Source organism: Drosophila innubila, chromosome X (genome assembly GCF_004354385.1).
Source record: "Drosophila innubila isolate TH190305 chromosome X, UK_Dinn_1.0, whole genome shotgun sequence".
In the NCBI taxonomy this organism is placed as follows: Eukaryota; Metazoa; Arthropoda; class Insecta; order Diptera; family Drosophilidae; genus Drosophila; species Drosophila innubila.
The window spans coordinates 5,824,946-5,849,608 of record NC_047626.1 but is presented as its reverse complement, the minus strand read 5'-3'; the positions used below and the strand labels follow the sequence as shown (position 1 = coordinate 5,849,608).

General features: G+C 36.5%; 3 protein-coding genes across 3 annotated transcripts; 2 read left to right on the top strand and 1 right to left on the bottom strand.

The window, feature by feature from the left end:
- Nucleotides 1-171: 171 nt before the first annotated feature.
- On the bottom strand, nucleotides 172-13,146 carry LOC117780288 (DNA-directed RNA polymerase III subunit RPC1). The gene is made up of 7 exons (XM_034616752.1): nucleotides 13,002-13,146; nucleotides 11,031-12,889; nucleotides 10,821-10,966; nucleotides 5,367-5,784; nucleotides 3,902-4,337; nucleotides 1,855-2,893; nucleotides 172-634 (listed from the first exon to the last, which is right to left on the bottom strand). Exons 1-7 carry the CDS (start codon nucleotides 13,043-13,045, stop codon nucleotides 428-430), a joined length of 4,149 nt encoding a protein of 1,382 aa, XP_034472643.1. The 5' UTR covers nucleotides 13,046-13,146; the 3' UTR covers nucleotides 172-427.
- On the top strand, nucleotides 7,269-8,863 carry LOC117780360 (brachyurin). The gene is made up of 2 exons (XM_034616868.1): nucleotides 7,269-7,450; nucleotides 8,034-8,863. The coding sequence occupies exons 1-2, from the start codon at nucleotides 7,325-7,327 to the stop codon at nucleotides 8,766-8,768; spliced, it is 861 nt and encodes a 286-aa protein (XP_034472759.1). The 5' UTR covers nucleotides 7,269-7,324; the 3' UTR covers nucleotides 8,769-8,863.
- A 500-nt stretch (nucleotides 13,147-13,646) lies between the features above and the next one.
- On the top strand, nucleotides 13,647-24,159 carry LOC117780376. Its single transcript, XM_034616892.1, has 4 exons — nucleotides 13,647-13,802; nucleotides 14,445-14,865; nucleotides 22,936-23,032; nucleotides 23,936-24,159. Exons 2-4 carry the CDS (start codon nucleotides 14,844-14,846, stop codon nucleotides 23,982-23,984), a joined length of 168 nt encoding a protein of 55 aa, XP_034472783.1. The 5' UTR covers nucleotides 13,647-13,802; nucleotides 14,445-14,843; the 3' UTR covers nucleotides 23,985-24,159.
- The last annotated feature ends 504 nt before the right edge of the window (nucleotides 24,160-24,663 follow it).

Below are 24,663 nucleotides of genomic sequence, written 5' to 3'. Positions count from 1 at the left end.
AGATTCATTAGTTAACAGACTGTTCAACGAAATCTCTCACTGATTTGGTTTTAAAACCGAAGTTAAGGATATTACAGGTTGAATCAATTGTTATTTTACCATATTAGAGCTATTTAATTCCTTAATGAACAGACCTAGATTAAAGACAAAGGTTTAACGCAATGAATCAAATGTAGTTCTTACAATTTCTGTCAAGTTTATTTGTTTTATCGCTGTGCACATCGCCAGGATCGCACTATTTTTACTTGTCTCCACTCTGAAGATGCTTTAACAATTGGATGTGTGTGAATAGATGGCGTTGTCTAACTAACTGGTCTAACTATTTACTTAATTAACAGCTTAAGCTACGTTTACGGCATGTCACAGGCTCTGAGTGGGCGGGCGGGTATTGGTATTGGCATCTATAGCGAAAAGGCATAAAGATGCGCTAGGCAACCGGCTGCAAGCCCAACGCATTAAAGATGGTCGGTTCCGTGGGTGGCACCTGTTTGTCCTCGTGATGTTGCAATAGCTTAAAGATGCCCGTGCCAATGCCCGCTGGCATGCCCAAAATGATGCGCTCCGAGACGCCATTGATGGCATCGGTTTGACCATAATAAGCCGCGTCAAACAAATGATCCGCCGTCTTCTCGAACTGCAAGTAAACAGAAAGGCAAACAGTGAGTTGAAAGTGTAAAAATTAGAGTAACTAATCAAAGAATCAAACCGAAACCAATAAAGGTACGTTCCAAAACAACTATTTCGGTAAAAGGTTCTATTTTTTTCTTCTTTCGGCTTCGGTATCAGTACCAAATCAATTTTAAAACATTTTAAAATGAGGAGGTGTCGTTTTATAAAAAATATGACATCGAAGTAAATATCTACATCCAGAGTAATAAATTTATTTAAGCGAATTTAATAAATTTTTAATGCAGAATAAATTAAGATGTCAAACTATGATAAAATTGACATTCCGCTTGAAAATCGGTATATTTTTGTCAAATTTATGACAGTTCGAAGTTGCTCAAGCCTCTGATCTAGCAACTTTACAAGTCAAAATTTTTGTTCAATTTGCCATGATTTTTTACAAGAAAATGAAAGGTCTCAGAATTAAGTTTAAGGTGTTATGCTAATTACGATATAGAAGTTGATTAAAACTTGAGATTTAAAATTTTGAATTTTTGAAATTTCAAAGGGGGGACCCTTACCATCAACATGGAACCATGGCTATTAAAGTCGAAAATAATTAAATTTTCTAAATGAACAAAATTTGAATACAGAATGAATTAAGAGGGCAAACTATGATCATAATGATATTCCGTTTGAAAATCGGTTAGGTTTTCACAAAGTTATGTTAGTTCGAAGTTGGTCAAGCCTCTGACCAAGCAACTTTACAAGTCAAAATATTTCTTTATTTTGACATGATTTTTTACAGAAAAATGAAAGGTCTCAGAATCAAATTTAAAGTGTTGTTTTATACTAATTACGACATAAGGAGTTGATTAAAAGTACAAACTTGAGATTTAAAATTTGAATTTTCAAAATTTCAAAGGGGGGACCCTTAGCATCAAAATCGAGTCTTGGTCGAAAATAATTAAATTTTCTAAATGAACAAAATTTGAATGCAGAATGAATTTAGAGTCCAAATCATGATCAAAATGACATTCCACTTGAAAATCGGTTCAGTTCTGATCAAGTTATGACAGTTGGAAGTTCGTCAACTCTTTGACCTAGCAACTTTACCACAACCGTACCGGTACAAGCGTTTCGGTTTTCGGTTATTGAAAGAGAATTAAGTTCAGTTACGGTTTCTGTTTTGGTTAACGGTTCCGATACCAGTTACGCTGTTATTCCCTGTAATTAACGTTGCCTTACCGATGCCAAATTGAAGACACTTTCACGCATCTTGGCCAGGCCATGACGTGTGATGCCCAGCACTTCGCCACGTGCCGTCATCTGGCTGGCAAGCAGCATAATGTGACGCCAATCGACACTCATGCCGTGTCCCTCCATCACATCCGTAATCTCGCCCATGATAATCGTACGTGCCGCCTCAATGCCCAGTGTCTGATAGATTTCACAGATATTATTGCTCCTGGTGCGATTGCCCACGACGCCATGTGTGGCAATCACCTCGCGCAGTCCGTAACCCTCGATGCACAGTTTATAGGTGGGCGGTTGTTGGGCATCATCCACCGCAATGACGGCACGTGCAATGTTCGGCAAACCGGCGACAACAACATTCTGTATGGTTGTGGCAAGACGTGCCAGTTCGGCATTAATTGTTGCATTCCTAGTCGTCTCGACACGCACAATGATGCGTGATTTCTTTGGCGCTGCATGCACCTGATGCGGTTTAATGCGCAGCCGTGACTTTAAGATGCTAAACACAATGCTATCCAGATCAATGTGCAATCCCAGCACCTTGATGCGTGCCATATCAATGCCAATGACCAGATGACAACTGATGGGACCACAGACCAGCTCCACATACGAGGAGAGCTCTCCCAGCGTTGTCTTCTCAATGCGCGCCTTCACTTGACGTGCGAATTCCATGCTCGTATTGTTCTTCAATTCCGCCGTAATAATTGGTGTTGAAATCGTTTTCGTTGCATTGATAATCTCCACAATGCGTGGCACACCCTGTGTAATGTTCATGGAGGCGACACCAGCGAAATGGAACGTTTTCAGTGTCATCTGTGTGCCCGGCTCGCCAATACTCTGGGCCGCAATGGCACCCACTGCAGTGCCGGGCTCGGTAACGGCACGATTGTAGCGATCATTGATGCGGCGCAGAAACTCCAAAAGTTGCACGGCACTGATGCTTTCAATTTGATCGCACAATTCCCTGTGATTTGCCCCATAGTGTTGCTGCAGCTGTCCAATGCGCTTCGATACAGCCTTCAAGTGGTTGCTGCGAATTGAAATTGAACTCGTTACTCGCTAGAATTTAAGAGAGACCTTAACGTTTATAAATCTTAAAAACAAATTATTTAATTATCTTTATCAAAAAATTTAAAACAAAAAAAGCCCCCTTTTATATACAGTCAAATGATTTCTGCGAAATGAAAGATTTACTCGTTACTCGTTAGAATTTAAAAGAGACCTTAACGTTTATAAATCTTTAAAAAAAAGTATTTGTTTATCTTTATCAAAAAATTTAAAACAAAAAAAAACCTTTTTATATATAGTCAAATGATTCCTGCGTAATGAAAAATTTACTCGTTACTCGTTACAATTTGTCTCTCTTAAATTGTAACGAGTAACGAGTAAATTTTTTAGATTATAGTTCCTAAAATATAAATTATATTTTGAGATATAGTTTTTAATTTTTATCAAACAAAATTTAAAAAAAAGAACTATTTTTCTATCTGAATTTAAAAATTGCAAAAAAGTAATTAAATTTAAATGTTTAATATTTATCATTTTTAATGCTTTATAAAAGAAAATTAATGCACATAACCAAAAATACCAATAGTATTTTTTGTTATTTTTTTTGTACTTACAGACTTTTTTTATAATTTGGTTTGCGAATTCAATTTTTATTTTAAATTTTGTTTAAAAAAAAAAGTAAAACCAACTCTAATATTAAATTTTAATTATATTAATTAAAGATTTGAGTCAAAAGTCTGTGATTTTTTTTATGAATTTAAAATAAAAATTGAAATTTTCTAATTATTATAAAATTATGCCTAAATTCTTTGAGCTAGATCACAAATAAGATTAATATAAGATTAATTTGTATGATTAAAATTCAAGATAAAAGTTTATACTGTTTTCAAAATACCACGTCCAAATCTAAGATTTCCCCATTTATCCATATAAGTTTTCTGTCTGATTTAATTTGTTTAAATTCATAACTCTTATTTGTAAACCCTGTTTTGAAATAATCTCTTCATCTTCTTATCAACTGTTTTCTTACGTTACATCCAGTTTAAAGTCTGCACGCGCTTCTATAAATTCCGCATCTTTTAACATCTCTTCCGCCTTATCGACTATTTCCTCCGCCTCTAATGGTGGCTCTTTGCCTCGTGGTTGTTGTGCCCTCAGATTGTTGTACTGATGGCTCAGATCTACGGGCTTGTTGCGTGTCTCCATCGAAACGGGATCAAGGCCATCGCCACCGTAAATTGTGTCCACCATTTCATTGATCGCATTGCGTACTGTGCCATCGTAGTGCACGACTAGATCCTCTAGGCATTTGACCAGACGACGCTGCAGATAGCCCGTCTCGGCGGTCTTTACGGCCGTATCGACGAGACCCTCTCGTCCGGCCATCGTGTGGAAGAAGAACTCGGTGGGCGTTAGGCCCGAGTAGAAACTGTTCTGGACGAAACCACGTGCCGCAGGGATAGCAGCTGCAAAGAGTCAAACAACGAGTAATAAGTAACGAGTAACGAGTATTAAGTAACGAGTAACGAGTATTAGGAGTAATGAGAAAGGGAAGAAATTCAAGAGTAATGTGAAAAATATAGTGAGTAATGAGAAGCGAAATACAAGTATCGAGTAAAAAGTAACGAGTTAATTTATACTTCAGAAAAGAAAAAGAAAGAGAAATAATTGATAAATTCGATATATAAGTATAAATTTGAAACCTGAGAATATAACGAGTGATGAGAATGGAAATACAAGATTCAAGTAATACAGTAAGTAACGAGTAGCATGCTAGAAACAAGAGAAAGGGCAGAAATTAAAACGAGACATTAATGAGATACAAGTAACAAGTAATGAGAATCGAAAGACACATAACTAGTAACAAACGACTATCATATAATAAATAATAAATCAAGAGAAATAAGGAACGAGTCAAGTATCACATGAGAATAAAGGAAAACAATTAATGAACAACGTAATATCAAGAAAAATATCGGAAGCTTGTTGTGAGTAAATAGTAACGAGTAAAGTAACAAAAAAATAACAAACTATGTACAAAAAGCAAAACAGATGTACTTAGTGATTATTTAAAAGTAATGTTTGAAAATGAGTAACGAGTAACGAGTGTCATGCAACGACAATATGCTGGATTTTAAAGAGCAAATACCAACCGTTTAAGTCAGTAGCGAGTGGTCGATCTTATGAGTACTAAAGTACAAAAAAAAAAAAGATTTGCATGTGACGCGTAAGAATTGATATTCAACGAGTAACGAGAGAAAAAAAAACGGGTTGGCATAAAATAATATAATGAGATATGTAACAAAAGGCATACGACGAGTCATTCACTAATAACGAATAACGAGTGACATTTTAAAGAACATGCAACGAGTAGCGACTGACATATAACGAGTAATGTGTTATTAATGGCGTTTATCGATGTGACAAGATAATTAACAACTAGATATTGATAATGAAAGATAAGTAACGAGTAGTTAATAACGAGTAATACTTACAGTGCCTGTCGAAATGTGGTAAAGCGCGATTCTCAAAGCCATTGGGCACTCGCTTGCCACTGATGGCCTGTTGACCGACACAGGCGATCATCTGGGAGATATTGATGTTGGAACCCTTCGATCCACTGAGCGCCATTATTAAAGCGCTATTTGTGGGATGCAGCTCGGCAAAGCACGTCTTAGCAGCCTGTTCACGAATTCCCGACAGTTCACGAAGCATAACGGCCTCGAGGGTTTCATCGGGTGTACAACCGGGCTGACATTGAAGGGTGCCCGCCTTGAGTTTATCGATATAGTCGTTACATTTGGAATATCCTCGCTCCAACAGGATCTGTTTGTGTTGCAACAACTTGGCACTCGGCGTCACATCGCTAATGCCAAAGGAGAAGCCACGATTCTGTATGAAGAACGACGCAATCTAAAAATAGAGCAAAAGCGTTAAAGAAAAAAACCCATATAAAACTATTTACAATTTAGCCTTAAATTGTTAAAATTGTTTAACTGTTTAATTGTGACGATTTCCCTGTATTCGCAAAGCCCTCAACTAAACAAGGCCGTAAAATCGCGTCATTTTTAATGCCAGAAACAGAAACAATTCTGGCGAAAGTCACTTGAAAGATCTTGTTGATAATGCCAAAACCGCAGACAAGATGCACAGAGGAAAAGAGGGCCAAGGAGCTAAGTACGTAAATGCCTCGTTCTATAGCGATTTAATTGACTGAAATCGCTTGTTGGAACAAGCAACAGGTAACGAGCTAATTAAATGACACTAAACTACAAAAACAAAGGGGAAATACCAAAGAACATAATGAGATAATAAGTACTTTGATTTCATTAAATTTCTATTTATTCACTGCTGTACTTTTTCTTTCTGCTTTGTGTTTTACTTTCGTAAACGTTTCTCTGGCTTGCTCTACAATTATATGAAAGTGTTACCAAGGTGTATATACTTTGTTAAATAAATTTTTTAAATTGGTAGAAAACATTTTCTCTTTAAATACTTTCTTCTCTGTTGTTTCTTTTCATTTATGCTTTGTGTTCAACGTTCGTAAACGTTTCTCTGGCTTCTTCCATATGTGTAGACAGAATTTCATGTTGAAATTAAAAAAAAAAATTGGGATCGATCGGAGACAAATTCAATATTCATTTATATCCAAGAATTTTTCTTTACCATTTACTGAAATTTGCCAAAACCATGAAAACTAATTTAGTACTGACAGTATAATTGTTTTATTTTCCAATTTTCCTCCTAAAGGTTCAATTTTTAATAAAACATGCAAATTTATGCTTGGCATTTATTTTAAGCTGTTTCAATAAAGTGACATACAATTGTCTTCCCACATTTTGCTTCTATTTTCCACCCAGGGGGATCACATTTGCTGTAATCAATGAAACCTATGTCAATTCAATTTGTGGCATGATTTTACAACTGTTTGAAATTGACAACAAGAAAACTTACATTCAACCGTTGTTCTCAAGCAATTTTCCCCCTTGTTGGGGGGATTACCCGCATTTTGTTTGCTAGTGTAGAAAACAAGTGTCAGTGTTATCAGTGATAAGAGCTGCTTCGGTTGTTGGACAAAAGGAATTGACAAGAAACAGAGACAGAGACACGAGACAGGCACAGATAAAGAGAAGGGCAGAGAAAGAGGAAGAAGTGGAAAGAGAGGCAGAGAGAGAGAGAGAGAGTTTTAAGTAATACAAAAGTTAAAACAGAATTGGCGTCTGAGTAATTAATCTTATCGAGGGAGCTGGCCAAATAACAAGAACACGACAGCTCGTGTTAATAACAAATTGTACAAAAGAGACATGAGAGGAGGGAGGCGTCGAGTGGGGCAGGGGAGAGGGAGGAGGGGAAGCTAGGCATACAGTGGACTGCATATAATTGCGAAAAATGTCGCAATGTCGCGCAGACGAAAACGAGCAACAAACGAAACCAGGTGAAAATAAAAGGGGAGATGAGAGTAACATTCAAGGATTTGGTCAGCAGACAAGCAAGTTGCCACTTGTGGCTGCCACAAATGCTCCTGTTTTTTCTATTCACACTCCTAACTGAGGCAGCACCACAAAAGCAGCTGGAAACTGTAAGTAATTCTAACTATCAAACATAAAAAAACAAGGCATTAATTAAGAAATTAATTAAAAGAAAAAAGTTAAATAAAAACAAGAAAAATTGAAAACTTTGACCTGACTAACTCACTGACTCACTGATCATTGCACAGCGCAAACCATAAGAACTAGAAGTCTGAAATTTTCACACAACATAGATGAGACAATATTTTCTCTGGATCTTTTCTTCAAACTACACTGCAATCAATAATAAACTTGGAAGTGATGAAATAAAATTTAATTTTCCAATTTTAATCGGTTAATATTTAACAAAGTTATGACAGTTTGACGTTTTGGAATAAGTGTTAAGGGAATAAGTGCGAACAAATGGAAAGTGATCAAAAGTATGGAAAAAATGGACAGTGATGGAAAAAAAATGAAACTTTCCAATCTTATTGCAGTACCAAATTAGAGGTCAAATAATAATAAAATTGATATGCCGCAATGAAATCGATTGAGATTTGACAAAGTTATGAATTATAAGTTATTTTTCAAAAGTTTGGCCGACAAGCAATTTATGTTAAACGATTCCTGACAAGATTTCCCCACTTCCTTCAGCTCCAGGGACGCATCATCTCGGGCAAACAGGCAACAGCTGGACAATTTCCCTGGCAGGTGATACTCAAGCGCGATGAATGGGATGATCTACTGTGCGGTGGTTCCATTATCTCCGACAGTTGGGTGCTCACCGCTGGACATTGTGCCTATGGCAGAGATTCGCTCTATTTGGTGTTTGGCACCATCGAACTGAATGATGACAGTGCACAGAGCATGACATCAACGAAGCTCTTTGTGCATCCCAATTACAATGATAAGATGAACAATGATGTGGCATTGGTGCAGTTGCCACAACAGCTCATCTTCTCCAGCAAAGTGCAGCCCATACAATTGGTGTCCAGCTCACAATCCGGAAATAATTATGTTGGCACTCTGGCCACAATTGCGGGATTCGGACTCATTGATGATGAGTATCTGGATTATTCGCAAGTTCTGCTCTACGCCCAAGTGCAGATCATTGCGAATGACAAGTGCTTGTCCATCTTTGGATCGAATGTGGTGCTGGCGTCCACCATGTGTGCCGAGGGCAATGCGGGCACCAATATGTCCACCTGCAGCGGAGATTCCGGTGGTCCCATGATCACCTACAACAGCAGTACAGGTCGTTGGGTTCAGATCGGCATCAATTCATTTGTCGCCGAGGATCGTTGCACTACGGGATTACCCTCGGGCTATGTAAGGCTCACCTCGTTCCTGGACTACATTGCGGAGACAACGGGATTGACTCTCAGTTAATTATAATCCTCCACATCATCATCCACGTTTCCTTCTTCCACTTGATATCGCAAATAAAGCGCAAATACATTTGTTTATTACTCGAACCGCAGAAACAAAATCAAAAGAATTTCCCATGCCTCAGACTGATAAGATAGTACTACGATTTCTTCCTATTCTTCCAATTCCCTTTCAGTTTTCTCTCTCTACAAAGCATTTTCAAGTGCCTAATTCTTGACATGAACAACAACTCATCAAGTGTTGAATTTGCCTGGTTAGTGACAGCTGATGACAGTTTCTTAATATTATTATATGGTATTATAATCATCGGTATCGTTATCTTTATTCCTACCAATTTATTGAAGGTACGGTTTTACATATTTTTTTCAGAGTAAACTATTTTAACTAGAGAAATTACGTGTATTTCTTAAGTAAAAACTTGAGATTTAAAATTTTGAATTTTCACCCTTACCATCAACATGGAACCATAGCGATAAAAGTCGAAAATAATAAAATTATCTAAATTAACAAATTTTGAATACAGAATAAATTAAGAGGCCAAACTATAATCAAAATGACATTCCGCTTGAAAATCGGTTCAGTTTTGGCAAAGTTATGGAAGTATAAAGTAAGTACAACCTTTGACCTAGCAACTTTACAAGTCTAAATATTTGTCAAATTTCCCATGATTTTTTACCAGAAAATGAAGTGTCACTAAATCAAGTTTAAAGTGTTGTTTTATACTAATTACGACATAAGGAGTTGACTAAGAGTAAAAACTTGAGATTTAAAATACTGAATTTTTAAAATATCAAAGGGGGGACCCTTACCATCGACATGGAACCTTAGCGATGAAAGTCGAAGATAAAAAAATGTTTCTAAATGAACCAAATTTGAATACAGAATGAATTAAGAGGCCAAACTATGATCATAATGATATTCCGTTTGAAAATCGTGTCAGTTTTGTTCAAGTTATGACAGTTGGAAGTTGATTAACTCTTTAACCTAGCAACTTTACCACAACCGTACCGGTACAAGAGTTTCGGTTTTCGGTTATTGAAAGAGAATTAATTTCGGTTACGGTTTTAGTTCCGGTACTAAAAACTAAATGGTTAGTTTTGGTTAACGGTTACGGTGTTATTTCCTGATTTTTTCAGATTAAAGAGGGTGTAAATTGTATAGTTTTTGCTTCTTTTTTGACGAAATTCAGAAAATTTTAAACAGTATATATTGCCGGAATGGGAGTAATTGGTATTTTTTTTTTTGGCTGAAGTAGTTATAATAGGAACAGATCTATTCGAAAAGGGGTACAGCCTCAACAATAGAACGGTATGATGAAGAAGGGTATAAATTTGAAAGTTTGTTCAATCTATAGCTTAAGTACATTTAAGTTAAGATTATAGCAGATGGAGAGAATAGCAACTGTACAAGAATTTCCAGTTCCAAAAGATCTTTAGGATTATCTTTACTTCATTCAGAATATTATAGAAATTTACAATACGATATACCATAATTATATAGAGATGCATACATTTTTTTTTCAAAAAATGGTAACCCAAGTTCGTAATCTACGGTAAATTCCAAGAAGTTTTTATCAAGAAACCTAACTTTTAAAATTTTTCAAAAAAATGGTAACCCAAGTTCGTAATCTACGGTAAATTCTAAGAAGTTTTTAAGAAGAAACCTTACTTTTAAAATCGTCCTAGTTCCCGGATTTTAAGTTGAAAAGTTTTTTTTTTTTTTAGTTCTTGCATTAACAAAAACTATGTTTTAAGCAGAATTGGTACTTTGATTCTATGAAATTTTAAAAGCTTTGTTTTTAACAAGAGTTTTGATACTAAGCTTCTCTTGATCGGACTAAAAACACTTAAGATATGCTAATAACATGATAAAAATTTCAAAACTAATTTTTAATTCTAAAAGCGGGGACTAGGAATTGATTTGATACTTTGGTTTCTTGGTGGAAAGATCTTAGAATTGATCGCAGATAACGAATATCGGATACAATTTTTAAATTTTGTTGGGCCCATATATACTATAGATCATAGGAGTAAAAGAGAGGGCAATACGCACCCGAGCCAGACGCCACATGGCTTTGGTGGCAAATGCCTCGCCAAAGTCGCGCAGTAGCAAATAGAAGATGCACTGCTTTGTGCCCGATCCCATGGTGGCCTTATCCATGGTGCCGCACATCAGCTCCGAGTTGCGTATGTGAATCCCTGGAAATGAATGAAACGCTGCTATAGTTAAGAAGAGAGAGATGGATAGATTGATGGGGCTTACAGGAATCATTGGCACACAGATCCATGTTGCCGGTGTAGTTGCGTCCCTTGTTGACCATGTTGAGACGCACCTGGGAATCGCTATTGGGACGCATCAGCAGATTAAACATTTGTTTGCCCGTCCAGAGGCGACGTGGCTTCCAAATGGCCGGCGGTGGCATTTGGATGCGCATTGTGGCATCCTCATTGGCCAGAAAACAGGCGGCCAATTGCATGGCCTCCTCTTTAGTAAGGAATACCTCCTTCTGGGTGAGCAGATAGCCGCCAGTGATGAAATCCTGTGTGGCTGCAATCAAAATCTCACCATTCTTGGGTGTCACCAGGTTGGATTGATTGCCCATTAGGATAAGGGCCTCGGCACGTGCCTCCTCCGTTTGGGGCAGATGCAGATTCATCTCGTCGCCATCGAAATCCGCATTGTACGGCGTACAGGCGCATTCATTGAACCGGAATGTGCGCTGTGGCTGCACCTTGGCCCGATGACACATGATGGACATCTTGTGCAGCGATGGCTGCCGATTGAACAGCACAATATCCTCGTCCCGCAGATGACGCTCCACAATGTCGCCACACTTGAGCTCCTGGGCCACCTTCTCCCGGTTGCCATAGGCCAGATACTTTTTGAAACTGGAGCCACGTTGTTGCACATAATTGGCACCGGGATGCGTGCTGGGACCGTTCCTAACCAGCTGTTTCATCTGTCGGATGTTGGCGGGATTCACACGCTCCGGATAGGTTAGAATCTTGGCCACACGCACGGGTACGCCCACCTGATTGATCATCAGATTGGGATCCGGTGAGATGACAGTGCGTCCACTGAAATCCACACGTTTGCCCGAGAGATTACCACGAAATCTGCCCTGTTTACCCTTGAGACGCTGGACAATGCCACGTGTCGTCTTCTTGGGTGCCATGTTCAGGGGAATCCCGCTGATCTCACTGTGGAAATACAATGCCACATGCAGCTGCAGAAAGTCCCAGTCCTCGTGTATCAGCTCAATCTTGCCACCCGTTGCCATGTGTCGCTGTATCACATCATTGATCAGCAGTATCTCACTCTGCTTCATGGTCAGATCATCCTCGGTGGTTCCCGCCTTCACCTCCGACAGCACCGAGGGTCTTATACACGCGGGCGGCACAAAGACACGTGTCACTATCAAATGCTTGGGATGTGCACCACGGGAACACATGCCCAGCAAGGCGACATCACTTTGGGGTATCTGCTCGAACAGATCGAGCACCATCAGAGGCGTCAACTCCTCGGCGGCACTGTAACTGCTCAGCGTTAGATTCAAGTCACGATTGAGCTCCGTGGAGCGCAGCATCTCATCCATGTGACTGGTGAAGAGTGCATCCTTCTTGCGACCCTTATAGGGATCGTGTAAGATCTTAAGCAAACCAGGACCCTTCTTTACACCACCATTGGCAGCCGCACAGTGCGGACACTTGGTCACCTTCTTGGCCTTGGCCAGCATCTGTGAGTGCAGCGCCTTCTTGCCCAGATATGAGAAATTCGGATTATGCAGCTTCTTTTCATACACCGCTCGATCCTCTGCCTTCAACATGACATGGGCGCATGTCTTGCAGATCATTTGCAGTATGTTGATGGTGGAACGAAAGTGACCAATGTGGAAAACGGGCAGCGCCAAATCCAAATAGCCAAAGTGACCAATGCACTCATTCAATCCCTGTCCACATGTCTCGCACACCGCATCCTTGGTGCTGATGCCCATTCTTCGATCCAAGACGCCATATGGCACCGGTTGACGTTGTGCCTGATACAGATTCTTGGATATAATCCGCACCAGTGACTCCTGTTGAATCTCATCGGCGCCGCTTATGCCAAACTGCACATGTGAGCTACATATGTGTGTGTTCGTATGTGTGTGTGTGTGCCCGCAAAAACAAACCAACAAATATTACAAATGTGCCGAACTGAATTTCAACAGTGTGTGTGTAGTAATTAACTTACATTTTCTTGTTAAGCGCCGAAGCGCGAAACTGTTCCTTGGGCATGGCGTTGTCACAATTCAACAACAATACCTGTTAAGCTTATCAAATCTATTCAATTTAATTTAAAAACCATATGGACCCAACTTGAGGTTGTCTCGCAACCAGTGCTGCCAACTTTTTAGCGGATAACCAAAACTGTGTGGCAGCCTTGGTTTCTAGCAAACGTTTGGCAGCCTTAATTACCATATTTTGATCAATTTCGGTTCTTTTTAAATTCTCTAATTATTAAGCTAGAATTTTTGTTTGAGTTTTGTTTAAATTAAGGTATTGCAAATATCAAAATACCATTACTTTGCAATAAATTTAATAATTTTATGAAAATTTTAAATTCGAAATTACATAAAATTAAGGTAAGCATATTAATGAAGGTTTGAGGCTTTTTATCCCAAGGGGAGAAAAGTTACTAATTTAAATTAAAAAAAATACTAAAACACGCGGAAAACTCCAACAAAAACTCTGAAAAAAATTTTAAAAATTCTAGCTTCGTAATTAAGAAATTGTTATGAAAAAGATGTAATATTTTTAAGTTACCATTTTGTCATTTGACCTTTTGTAGTGCATATTGCCAGATCGGTGAATTTAACAGTGTGGCAAGCTTTCGATCGGGTGGCAGCATAATCAGTTCGTTTGCCAACAGTTTGTCGTCGTTCTCCGAAGAAAATCAAGTGTTAAATCGCATTAAATAACCGCAAGTCAAATTAACGTCAAATAAAAATTGATGAATTGAAATCCAGTATTGTTTTGCGTTTTGAAAAAAAAGGTAAAAATATTACAAAACATACACAACCTCAAAAATGACAAATGGCGTGGCTTCTTTTTTATTGTCATATATACATATGTACATATATATTTATGTATATATATATGTGTGTGTGTGTCTCTGTGTGTGCAGTAAAAATTATAATTACGTGCAATGTTGGCATTACATATCTATGCATTATATCAACTGTGCGCTTTGTGCTATCTGTTGCACTCGGACTTTATGTTGATAAGAATTCGATTACAATTTCACAAATTGCAAATCACATATGTACATATGTATATAAGTGTGCATGCGTCTGCATATATGTGTGTGTGTGTGTGCGTGTGTTTGTAAATCTGCACTGGCCATAAAGTATTCAAGAAGGAATACCCCTTATGTATTGTATTTTTAGTGTACTGCGCACGTTTCGTTTCATTTCATTTTCGTAGCCAACAACAAATTGTTCAGACACACAAACACACACGCACGCACGTTTGCAACATAACAGCAAGCTAACATTAACAGCTGAGGTAGCTGCTGTTAAGCATACGCAATTAACATTCGCACAGTCTGAACAATTTCATCAATAACATTATCAGTTTTATTATCAAGCCTATTGGAATAATCCAAATTATTTTTTATAATTTAATATCATTGCAGAGTTCTTGCATCATCTGAAGCAGCTAAAGTTCAGAACAACAAACAATAAAAGCAAATAAAAGCTATTTTTCGCGTGGTTAGCGTTGCCAGCGGCAAATCGCAAAACGCGATTTTTTTTAACAGTTGCGCGAATTTCTCACGTGGCAAAAAATTAAAAAACAAACAGTAAAGTAAAAAATCCAAAATACAGAAAGAATCAGCTACGGTTATATATTGTACATCTATATATAATTTGATTTGGAACCAAAACAAAAATAACAACAACAACAAAACCGCAGATCGTTCGCTGACACTAAATATTTGAGGACCTTGAAGAGAGAGATTTTTTTCGATCCACTTCCTTATCTAATTCGTGAGATTGTGTTGCCCACCCCAAGCAGGGGAAACATAATATCTTATATGACTTTTGAAAGATTAAGTGGTAAGTACTTGCAACCAATTGTCAATTGACAATTGTCAGTTACAACAGGCACATACAGTGTGTCAAGTAACTCTCTTAACAAACAAATAAATTGTGCTTTAATTAAAAAAAAAAATATCTCATTAACTTTTAAAACCCACGAGCAACTTTAGTCAAACAACAAATAAGATATAAGAAACCAAGATTTCCACTGAAATTGATTCAAAAACTCACATATTTTAAATATAATAATATTTTTCTTTATTAAATCTAAGTTATTTTAACATTTACGCATAAATTAACTCACTTGAACGAAAATAGAGACTGCAAAATTCAATTTATCGAGTTTTTCTATATTTTTAACTGTTTTCTTAAAAATTTTACTTTCAAAATGAAGTCTTTTTGTTATAATGATTATTTGAAATAAAAATGTCTATTCGAGCATTAAAAAGTTTATAAAAATGCAAAGAAAACACTTCAATTCTGATGCAAAAGTTTTTAGTTACTAAAAAATAAAATACATAAATTCTCAATAAAATCGTTGTTAAATTTATGAACCGTCATGTACTATAAAGTAACGTTTATATGAAAGTAAAGTAACGAGGCTATAGAAATGCCCAAACGCTTACAGTATTTTTATTGTTTTAATAGCGAAAAACATTTAAATACTTTATTTTATTATATTCTTGGTTTTTTTTTCATGTCTTATGGTTGCTTTTTATTTCTAAAACAAGGTAAAAAGAGATTTAAATTAATATTTTCTTTTCAAATCAATTAGTTGACAAACTGTATATATTGCAATTTAGTAAATAAATAAATATACGACTGTAAGTTAGTTGTGTAAGTTCAGCGACAGATAACGCCAGTTTAGTTTAGTCGTAATCGTAATCAAAATTGCGCTGCAATTCGCTGATAATCATCAGGTAAAAGTCTATTAGTCTGGGCCAACCACAAATCAAAAATATAAAAAAAAACCCCAAACAGAGACCGATTTATCATGAATTTAGCCAAAAAAAAATTAGATTTGGGACTCAATTAGTTTATTTTTTTTATAATCTTTGAAGTTGTGCAACTTGTGACTTTGCAGCTCGTTTACCAACACTATTTTGATCACACGGCCACAAGTAGCTTCTTAAATATAAACATTCAAAGAGGTGTTAGGGAGTGTAAATAGAGGACCGTAGACAAAACCATATATTCACGGTTCCACACGCACTTAATGACCATAAAAATCCAGTGCTCTTCAAACTTCCTTTGCAAAATGTTCAAAATTATTTTTTTTTTTCACCATATTATTTTTCGATTGAGATTTTTCCAAATAAAACTCACAAATCCACTATGTACTTGGTAAACTGGCCACAAAATGGACAAGTCAAACAAAACTAGTGTTGGTAAACGGTCCGTAGTAGAGACGAATTGCACAAAGCAACATAAAAAATAGGCAATTTTGTATGGAAACTTCAAACATTAAAAAAAAGAAACTAGTTGAGTCCCAAAACCAATTTTTCATCATTTGTGATCTGTTTATTGGGTATTTCTCTTATTTGATTTTCCTACCTTCTGTTTTTGATATTTTTCTTTTAAAATGAGTAAGCACAATTTGTAGCATTTTCCAGCAATAAAAACTGTGAAGATCATGAACAGGAACATCATTATTATCAACACACTACATGGGGATTTTTTATGTGTGTGTGTGTGTGTGTGTGTAATGAGATTTGTTGTAGTCTGTTAAGCTTAAAGTGCGCATGCCGTAACCGATAAACACGATACATACAAACACACATATATCACCTGTATAGTTGGTCAAGTAATTGTCTTCACAAAGAAAAAAATTTATATATATTTTTTTTAAATTTTATTATAATTTATTAAAAAACTTAGGTGAAAAAATCCATTTTAAAAATTAGAAAGAGATGTTATTTTTCACTTTGTCAAAACCATTACTTGACTGACTGTAAATACATATGTACATTAATTTTTCGCACACGGAACCAATGTTACTTAACAGTGTTCTGTTACTATGGTACTTAGTACCTGTATGTCTACAAAACATGTTGCTGTTGGTCAACAGTAGTCGGTTAACAGCGCATTTGTTATAATTTTATGCACCAGAGACAATACGCAATCAATCTCAATCAAATTACACATTCACCCAAACCCTTCTCTGTTTCTGTGTCTCTCTCTGTCTGCTCTGCTTTGTAACAATACCTAAATAAGTAGTTTAGTTTCCAGTTCCATTTGCATTTTGCTTGTGTTTCTGTTTCTTGTTTGGCATTTTGCAAGCTTGCCCAAACAATAACAAAAAGAAGAGAAAAAAAAACACTGATAAAAGTCAAAACCAGTTTATGGCATTGGTCGGACTATCCCTCCCCTCCCCCACCTCCCCCTGCCCGGTATATATATCATCTCATCACATGCTTTTGCTTTTAACTGCAATAACAGGCCCTCTCTCGCTCTCCTCTCTCTCTCTCTCTCCTTTAAGCATTTTCCTTTGTTTTGCAGTTAAATATCTCGGAAATCGCTGTTTAGCTTAGGCAAGTGCCACTGTAATTGCAATTTAAGTCAATTTTAAATAGGTTTTTGTCTTTTACATATTGCTTAACATTTGATTTAACATTAACAGCTTTCTGACTGTGCACACTTGTTGTTGCCTCTCGCAATTTTCTGTTCCATTTCGCGTAATACAATTGCTGCTGTATGTGTGTGTTTGTGTGTAAAGTGGGTGCAACAACAACAACAACATTAAAATACTCTCTTTATGGTTGTCAACAAAGGGGAAACTTAAAATAGCCCATGTTATCACCCCCACCCCCGCAAGCTTCTATTCACCACCCACACCTGTTTTTATTTTTAACTCTTTACAAATAATTACTAGCAAAATTCTGTTTAGTTTCTGTACTTTTTTTATTGAAAACAAAAACAAAACAATGTAAAATTGCCGTAATTTATTGAATTATGCGCTCTGATTCATTTGTTATTCTGTAGAGGTTTCTTTCTTTCATTCTTCGGTCACGCCGTAATAGCCGAGAAATCGGGTACAACACAATTGAACGTCTAGTTAAAACGAAATGTACTGTATACCCTACATATATGGAATATGTTATACTTTAATTACATTTGTCATGCGATTCTATATAAAAGAAGAAAAAAATGTAGAAAATCTGTATTCGTCATGGTTATTCAAGTGCATGGAAATATAAAAATAAGAAATATGAACTGCGATCCATATGCTCTACAGTTTCTACAGTTTTATATATGAAACGAAGAGATTATAGATGTTAATGTTATTGCTTCATTTTCTTTGATGTCAAAAATACTGCTAAATTTAAAGATAATATTTCATTTCAATTAATCATGTAATATAAAAAATATACATACGTACATTTTCAAACATTATTGCAACTGATTTGCCAATAAAGTAAAAAATTAACACACTGCATAACTCATGCTCTTGCACTGATTTACAGGGTATGCCAAGTCAATAAATATTGACTGCAGCCTGCTGGCAACTTCGATTGATTCAGCTTCCCACAAAAAGACAACAACAACAACAACGTGTCGAATTGCTCTCTCAGCTGTTTTTGCACTGCAGCCGCAGCCTACGCTCTTGCACTCTCTCTCATCTCTCTCTGTCTCTTTGTGACGCACACGTGCCCGCAAACACACACACACACACACACACACATGCAAGTCTGCGCTTGCGTTCTCTTTAGCCTTTTGTAAAATCTCTCTGTCTGATGCATCATGACCTGCAGTTTTCACTTTGTTCCTGCAGTTACTTTTGATTGATGAGCACCAAACTGAGCTTTTTTTGCTGCATACTTTTGGGCTGGCCGCAATAAAACAACTTGCAATTGCTCTTTCTCTGTCGCTCTCTCTGTCTCTGCTATGCATATGCCTAAAACAGTGCTGCCATTTTAGCTATTTTATAGTTCAACTTGGCTAGTTTATAATTTTAAAAGCTAGACAAAAAATATGACATCTGGCTGTTTTATAGCAGATTTGACTACTTTTACAAATTTTAAATAATTAATTTATTAATTAAATTAATTAATTCAGAATCCGACAAATGTAAAAATTCTGTAAATAATGTCGCTGATATCGGTGAAGTTGCGCTTTTGCTATAGAATAAGAAAATATTGAAACCTTCACTATCTACAAATCTTTAGCAGCGCATTGCTGCTTTAATTTGTGGAACACACCTGAATTACTATTATTGAAAGTTAAACTAAAAACTTAAAGGCTAAATTTTGAAAAAAATAATTTTTGTAGCTATTTCTAGCTACATTTTGTTGTTAAATTTGTTATTTTAGCTTTTGAAATTCTATCAACACTGGCCTAAAATATTGACCAGAAATGCGGCCACAGAGTTGCATTCCATGCCGTTTAAAGAGGGTTGTGTTGGGGAGGGGAGTGGATGGCCGGGATAGAAGGGAAGGAGTTGACGTTTCTGGTGGGCTGGCACAGTGGGAACATCTGTTTGTTGTTGCAGGACCAAAGCACATGCGCAGTGATTGTCCACGAACTGCTGTTCGAGTGTTCGGCTCTTCGGGTTATGCTCTTCCATCCCCGCCAGGACAACCCACACACACACACACACACACACACACACACACACACACACACACGCACACGCACACACACACCGAGAGAGAAAGTCAGGACCTCGCTCAGCAGCATCGCTAACGTCAGTTTATTCGTCAGCGTTAAACCCATCGCAAGTTTTCAACAATTTTCCGCATTGTACTTGAAACGTGAAAATTTTCCACGCATATTTTGTTTGTGTGTGTGTGTGTGCATGTGTTTAAACCAAAAAAAAAGCATTAAAGCCAGCTTTAACATTTGCTTTTGGCCAAAATGCAAAGAAAGAAACAAACACGCTCAATTTAAGCCCCAAAAATGCGTAAATTTCCTTCTCTTTTTGGGGCAACAACATGAAAAAAAGAAAACATGCTCAGTTTCCAATTGGCATTGTAATTATTGGATTTTTCCTCAGTTGAGCGTGTGTTTGCGTGTGTGTGTGTGTGTGTAAATTCCTTGTTGTTGTTGCTGTTGCTGTTCATTTTAAATTTGATTTCCTTTTGCTTTCCCATAGGAATTTAGTTTTTCATTGAGTTTTCCTACATTTTCTATTCAATTGAAACTGCATAACATCATTATATACATATTTTATTTAATGTGAAACACCCAAAATTGGTCAAAAAAATACAAAAAAAAGAAGAAATCTGGCTAACAAAAAAAAGACACATTGAACAAGAGACAGAAGAGAGAAAAACGTGACGGCGCTTCATCAAAGGCAACTATCGATGAAGCAGTAGAAATCGATAATTTATTCGATAAACAAGAGCAGCAGCAACAGCAACAACAACAGCACGAAAGAGAGAGAGCAACAGTCGAAACTATTCTTAAGATCGTCTTCTCAACATTTCTTTTCCTTTTTTTTTGGCTCTCTTAAATTTTGAATTGATAACTTTTTGTTTGAATTTTTGCCAATCTCTTGAATTGACGTCTTTTAATGCTCTTAACGCTTTGTCGTTGTGGTTTTCTCAACATTCTGTTGCCTCAACCTGTGGCAATAACAACAACAACAATACCAACAACAACAAATGATATTCTAACGGCCACAACAACATTGTCGCGAATTCGGAAAAAAAGAACAAAGCGAAAAGAATTATTAAAGTCAATAGCAGTACATAAAATAGCATTAACAGCTAAAGCCACTGTTAACCAGATACAGATCCTGTTGTTGTTCCTGTTAGCCACTGTGGTGTTGTGTACGCCAACCGATCGGAAAAACGACATCAACCTGACGCCGCCGAAGCAATTGACGTTGTTGTTGACGACGACGTTGACGTTGACGTTGCCATTGCAATTGCAATTGCAATTTTTGGCCGCGTTCGTTCAGCTTCTGCAGCTCCAGCTTCAGCTTCAGCTCCACCTTCACCTCCATCACCTTCTCCTGCTCCTCGTGAGAACGAAATTTCAAAGAGAGCTGCATCATATGCTGTGCGATTTAACCATCCAGCGACATACTGTGGCCATTACCTATGACCTCAGCGGTGAGTTAAGCAATTCTCAACACACACACCCACACACACAGCCCCACACACACAGACGCACACACACGGACAGAGTGTGACACACCTACACATGTGCACAGCATTCGTTCCTTCGCTCTCTCAGTCTCTCTGCTCTCAGTTGATTTTACATATTATGTTTATGCGGCAGCTTAAATAGGTTTCAATAATAACGCATTTGTTAAGCAGCTTATTCAGGTGTGTTTCAGAAATCTCTAGAGATTTTAAAGGAAAATGTTTTTGAAAACAACCGTTCAAAATGTTGGTGTTCCTAAAATGTTAGAGATTTTAATATTTTTAAACACATTTTTTCCACATTATTCAATTTAAAGATATTTTAATTCAATTTGATAAATATTTAATTTTGTCAAATCTCCCGAGAATATTTTAGACATTTAAAAGCAATAGATTTTTGTCTTCAGGAACACCTTGAAGTTTATTAAATGAGAACACTTGAAAAAGTAGCTTGCAAAACACGGTTGCCACTTAATAAAATAAAAATTCGCCAAATAAATTTTGAAAAGAGCCATTCTCATTAAAAACGACCCAATTTCAATTTAAATGAACACAATTATTCTTCACTAATGCAAAACAATTTTTATTTAACTCCTATTGTGTGTACATTTAATAAGTTATTTTACAATATTAAAAAAATGTTATCAAATCAAAAATATTTAATTTAAAAAAAGAAGAAAAAAGCACATTAGTTTCTTTTTAAAATTTAAATTTTGAATATATTTGTTTAGTTAGCCTAAAATGTTCTATTGACCACAAAATTTACGTACTCTTTTCTGCAATTTTAATAATGTACATGTATGGGGGTTTTTTGGTATTTCAATTGTAGGATACATTTTTATTGTTGGTATATATGCAGATCTAAAATTTAAAAAGTTTTGGAAAAGGTTTTGTTTAAACCAAAAAAGAACCATTGCGCCAACAGGCCGATTGGAAAAATCAAAACAATTTTGATTTAATTAAAATTAACTGCCTTATAAGCCCGGTAACAGTCAGTCAGCTGTCTGACTGTCAGCTGTTAGTTGGCAGTATCTGTTAAAAGAGGTTGCGGTCTGCTAAGATTCTCCTTGTATTAATCGGGTATCGATTAAAACAGCCTTTGATGTTTCGGTCTCCTATTATCACATTTTTAGTGTCAGCTGTCTGGTTATCGGCTGTTAGCTAACAGCAGCTGTTAAAGGAGCCTGCAATCTGCTGCGATCCTTCTTGCCTTTATCGGATATCGATTAATCGGCTGCTTAACAGTGTTGGCAAAATTTAAATAATTTCTTACTGTTTTGATTTTGCTGTCAGTTAGATTTGAATGTTTAAGGCACTCCACACAATTCTCAGATCAGGCATTGAATTTGAAAATTATTCGATAACCAGTCTATCAGAAATTTTCAGTGTAAATCTCAAATTTGCATTTTTCTCTGTCAGCGGTTGACAAAACAAGAAATGCAATAAAAATTAAACGTGAATTGAAGATAAACTGTCAAATTCGATTTCATCGATTGTCGATAGTATCGAAACAATATCAATATTTTTGATGTGGTCTAATTTCTGGTTAAGCTTTGGTTCCAAATTGCTGCGTATCAAGAGAAGAGTGCCGATGCTTTGCTGTTCCCTAAACTCCCGATGAGGCGGCATTAAAAAGGCAGGCCTAAGAGCGAGCAAGCTGTCGATCGTTCTAGCCCCGTTCTAATCCCCCCCCCAACTCACTACCTCACTAAACAAACACTCCTAAAGTCCAGAACTATCTCTTCGTTTAGTTTCTATATATATTTTTTAAGTGTTTCGAAGTGGGTTTCCAATGTTGTTTACTTGCTATGCACCGTCTCAATCGCTGGCCTAACTGTATGCCTGTGTGGGTAAGCTAAAAAATAAGAAAAACATATACAAAAAAGGGGGAGTCCCACATATCAACACAAGTATATGAAAATGAGCTACATAGATGCATCTGTTTAAGGTACTTCCCCTTCCATTTTTTGCTAATGATTATTTCTCATTCATATTGCAGAAACACCAGCAAAAAAAGGCGCACCTCCAATTCCACAAAAACGGAGTAAAAGCTTCGAACTGTGCATGAATTCAAAGAGGCGAACTATAAGTCATCGGTGAGTAATAATTAAAGTAACTTAAAGAAACATTGAATTATAGAGTAGATCTTTGGAAAAAAAAAGATAATGGTGTATTAGCCAGTGCTCATCTAAAAAACGAAATACAAAATAGAGTACGACTTATCATGAATTATCAAATTGTATAAACCTTTTGCGGAAACCTCAAACTTTAAGTATTGAAACTTGGTTAAATATACAATGTATTGAGTTCTTTTTACTATAAAATAAACAAACCCATGTGATGTAGTTGGTAAAAATGTCATAAGAAGGACAGGTCAAGGAAAAGTAGTGTTGGTAAACGGGTCGTAATAGTAGAAAGTTACACAAACAGGGATAAAAAGTTAATTTTTCATGGAAACCTTAAAATTTAATAAAAAATAATAAACTAGTCCAGTTGCCAAACTAATTTTTATTGCTGAATTCTGGACATTTTGACCTCTATTCGGGTTTGTTTTTTTTTTTAGATGGGCCCAGGATAATGAAACTTTAACAAAAAAAATAGCTGAAATAATTGGATGTGACATGCTGATACTTTGCATCATTTTTTGATTTATTTCCTTAAAACATTGATGTCCTTCTTGGAAGCTTTCACTATACATTACTACATGTATAACTCTTTTTTAAATGGGTCACACAGACACTAACGTATGTATGTGTGTGTGTGTTTGGTGCCTGGGGAAATTTGAAAGCTTTTGCTTTACAATTAGAGCACAATTGATTGAAGTGTACCTGCAGTATTTGCAACTTGAGCATCTACACCTTGTCCTCTGTTAATCAAATGTTATTGCTGTAGAGCAACTAGTGGTTAAAGTGCGCGAAAAATGTGCTTCCAGCCAAGAGAAATGCATTTTCTTCAAGTAAATTAATTAACCTATTTTCTATTTTCTCAATCCTTTGCAGGACTTCAAGTAACAGACATCGGAAGTTACAGCCGTTCAGGTACACGTGAGCCAACCATTGTACCGTTCCAATAGTTTTTTACTAAAAAAAAATTACAAAAATAAAAAAAAAAATTAAAAAAGAAAAAATTATAAAAAAAAAACAAAAATTAACTTGAGGAAGAAAAAAAAAACACCAATAGTTAAGACTATGCCAGATATATAGAGACAACATATGAAAAAAAATAATACAGTAAGGCCCGCACTACAAGCGAAAGAAAAGGAAGATATTGGAATTGGAAAGCAAACCGAGTTCAACACTTGAAAAAGTCGACAGAAAGAAGACGAAGTGGGAGTGCAAGAAGATAATAAAGCAAATAGTAACAAGGAAGAGATAAAATCAAATCAGTTGCCATCAGCACAAAAAAAAAAACAAAACAAAACAAAACAAATACTAAAGTTTAAAGTTTGAAAGGGAAAAAGGAATTCGGAAAAGAATAAACCAACCATTTGTTGCCACTTGATGCACGAGTCGATGCCCAGTGGACGTAAAGCGAAATCCAAATCAAAGTCGGACTCCGAACTCCAATCGGAATCATCGACAGCAGCAGATAGCAGCAACAACAACAACAATAGAATTGTGACCATCTGGATCAATAGTTAATCATTTAATTAAATCAGCGCGAGGAGCAAAGTTGAAGTAAAAAGCAAATTTAATGAACGGGAACGAAAAGCAAAGCAACTGCAACT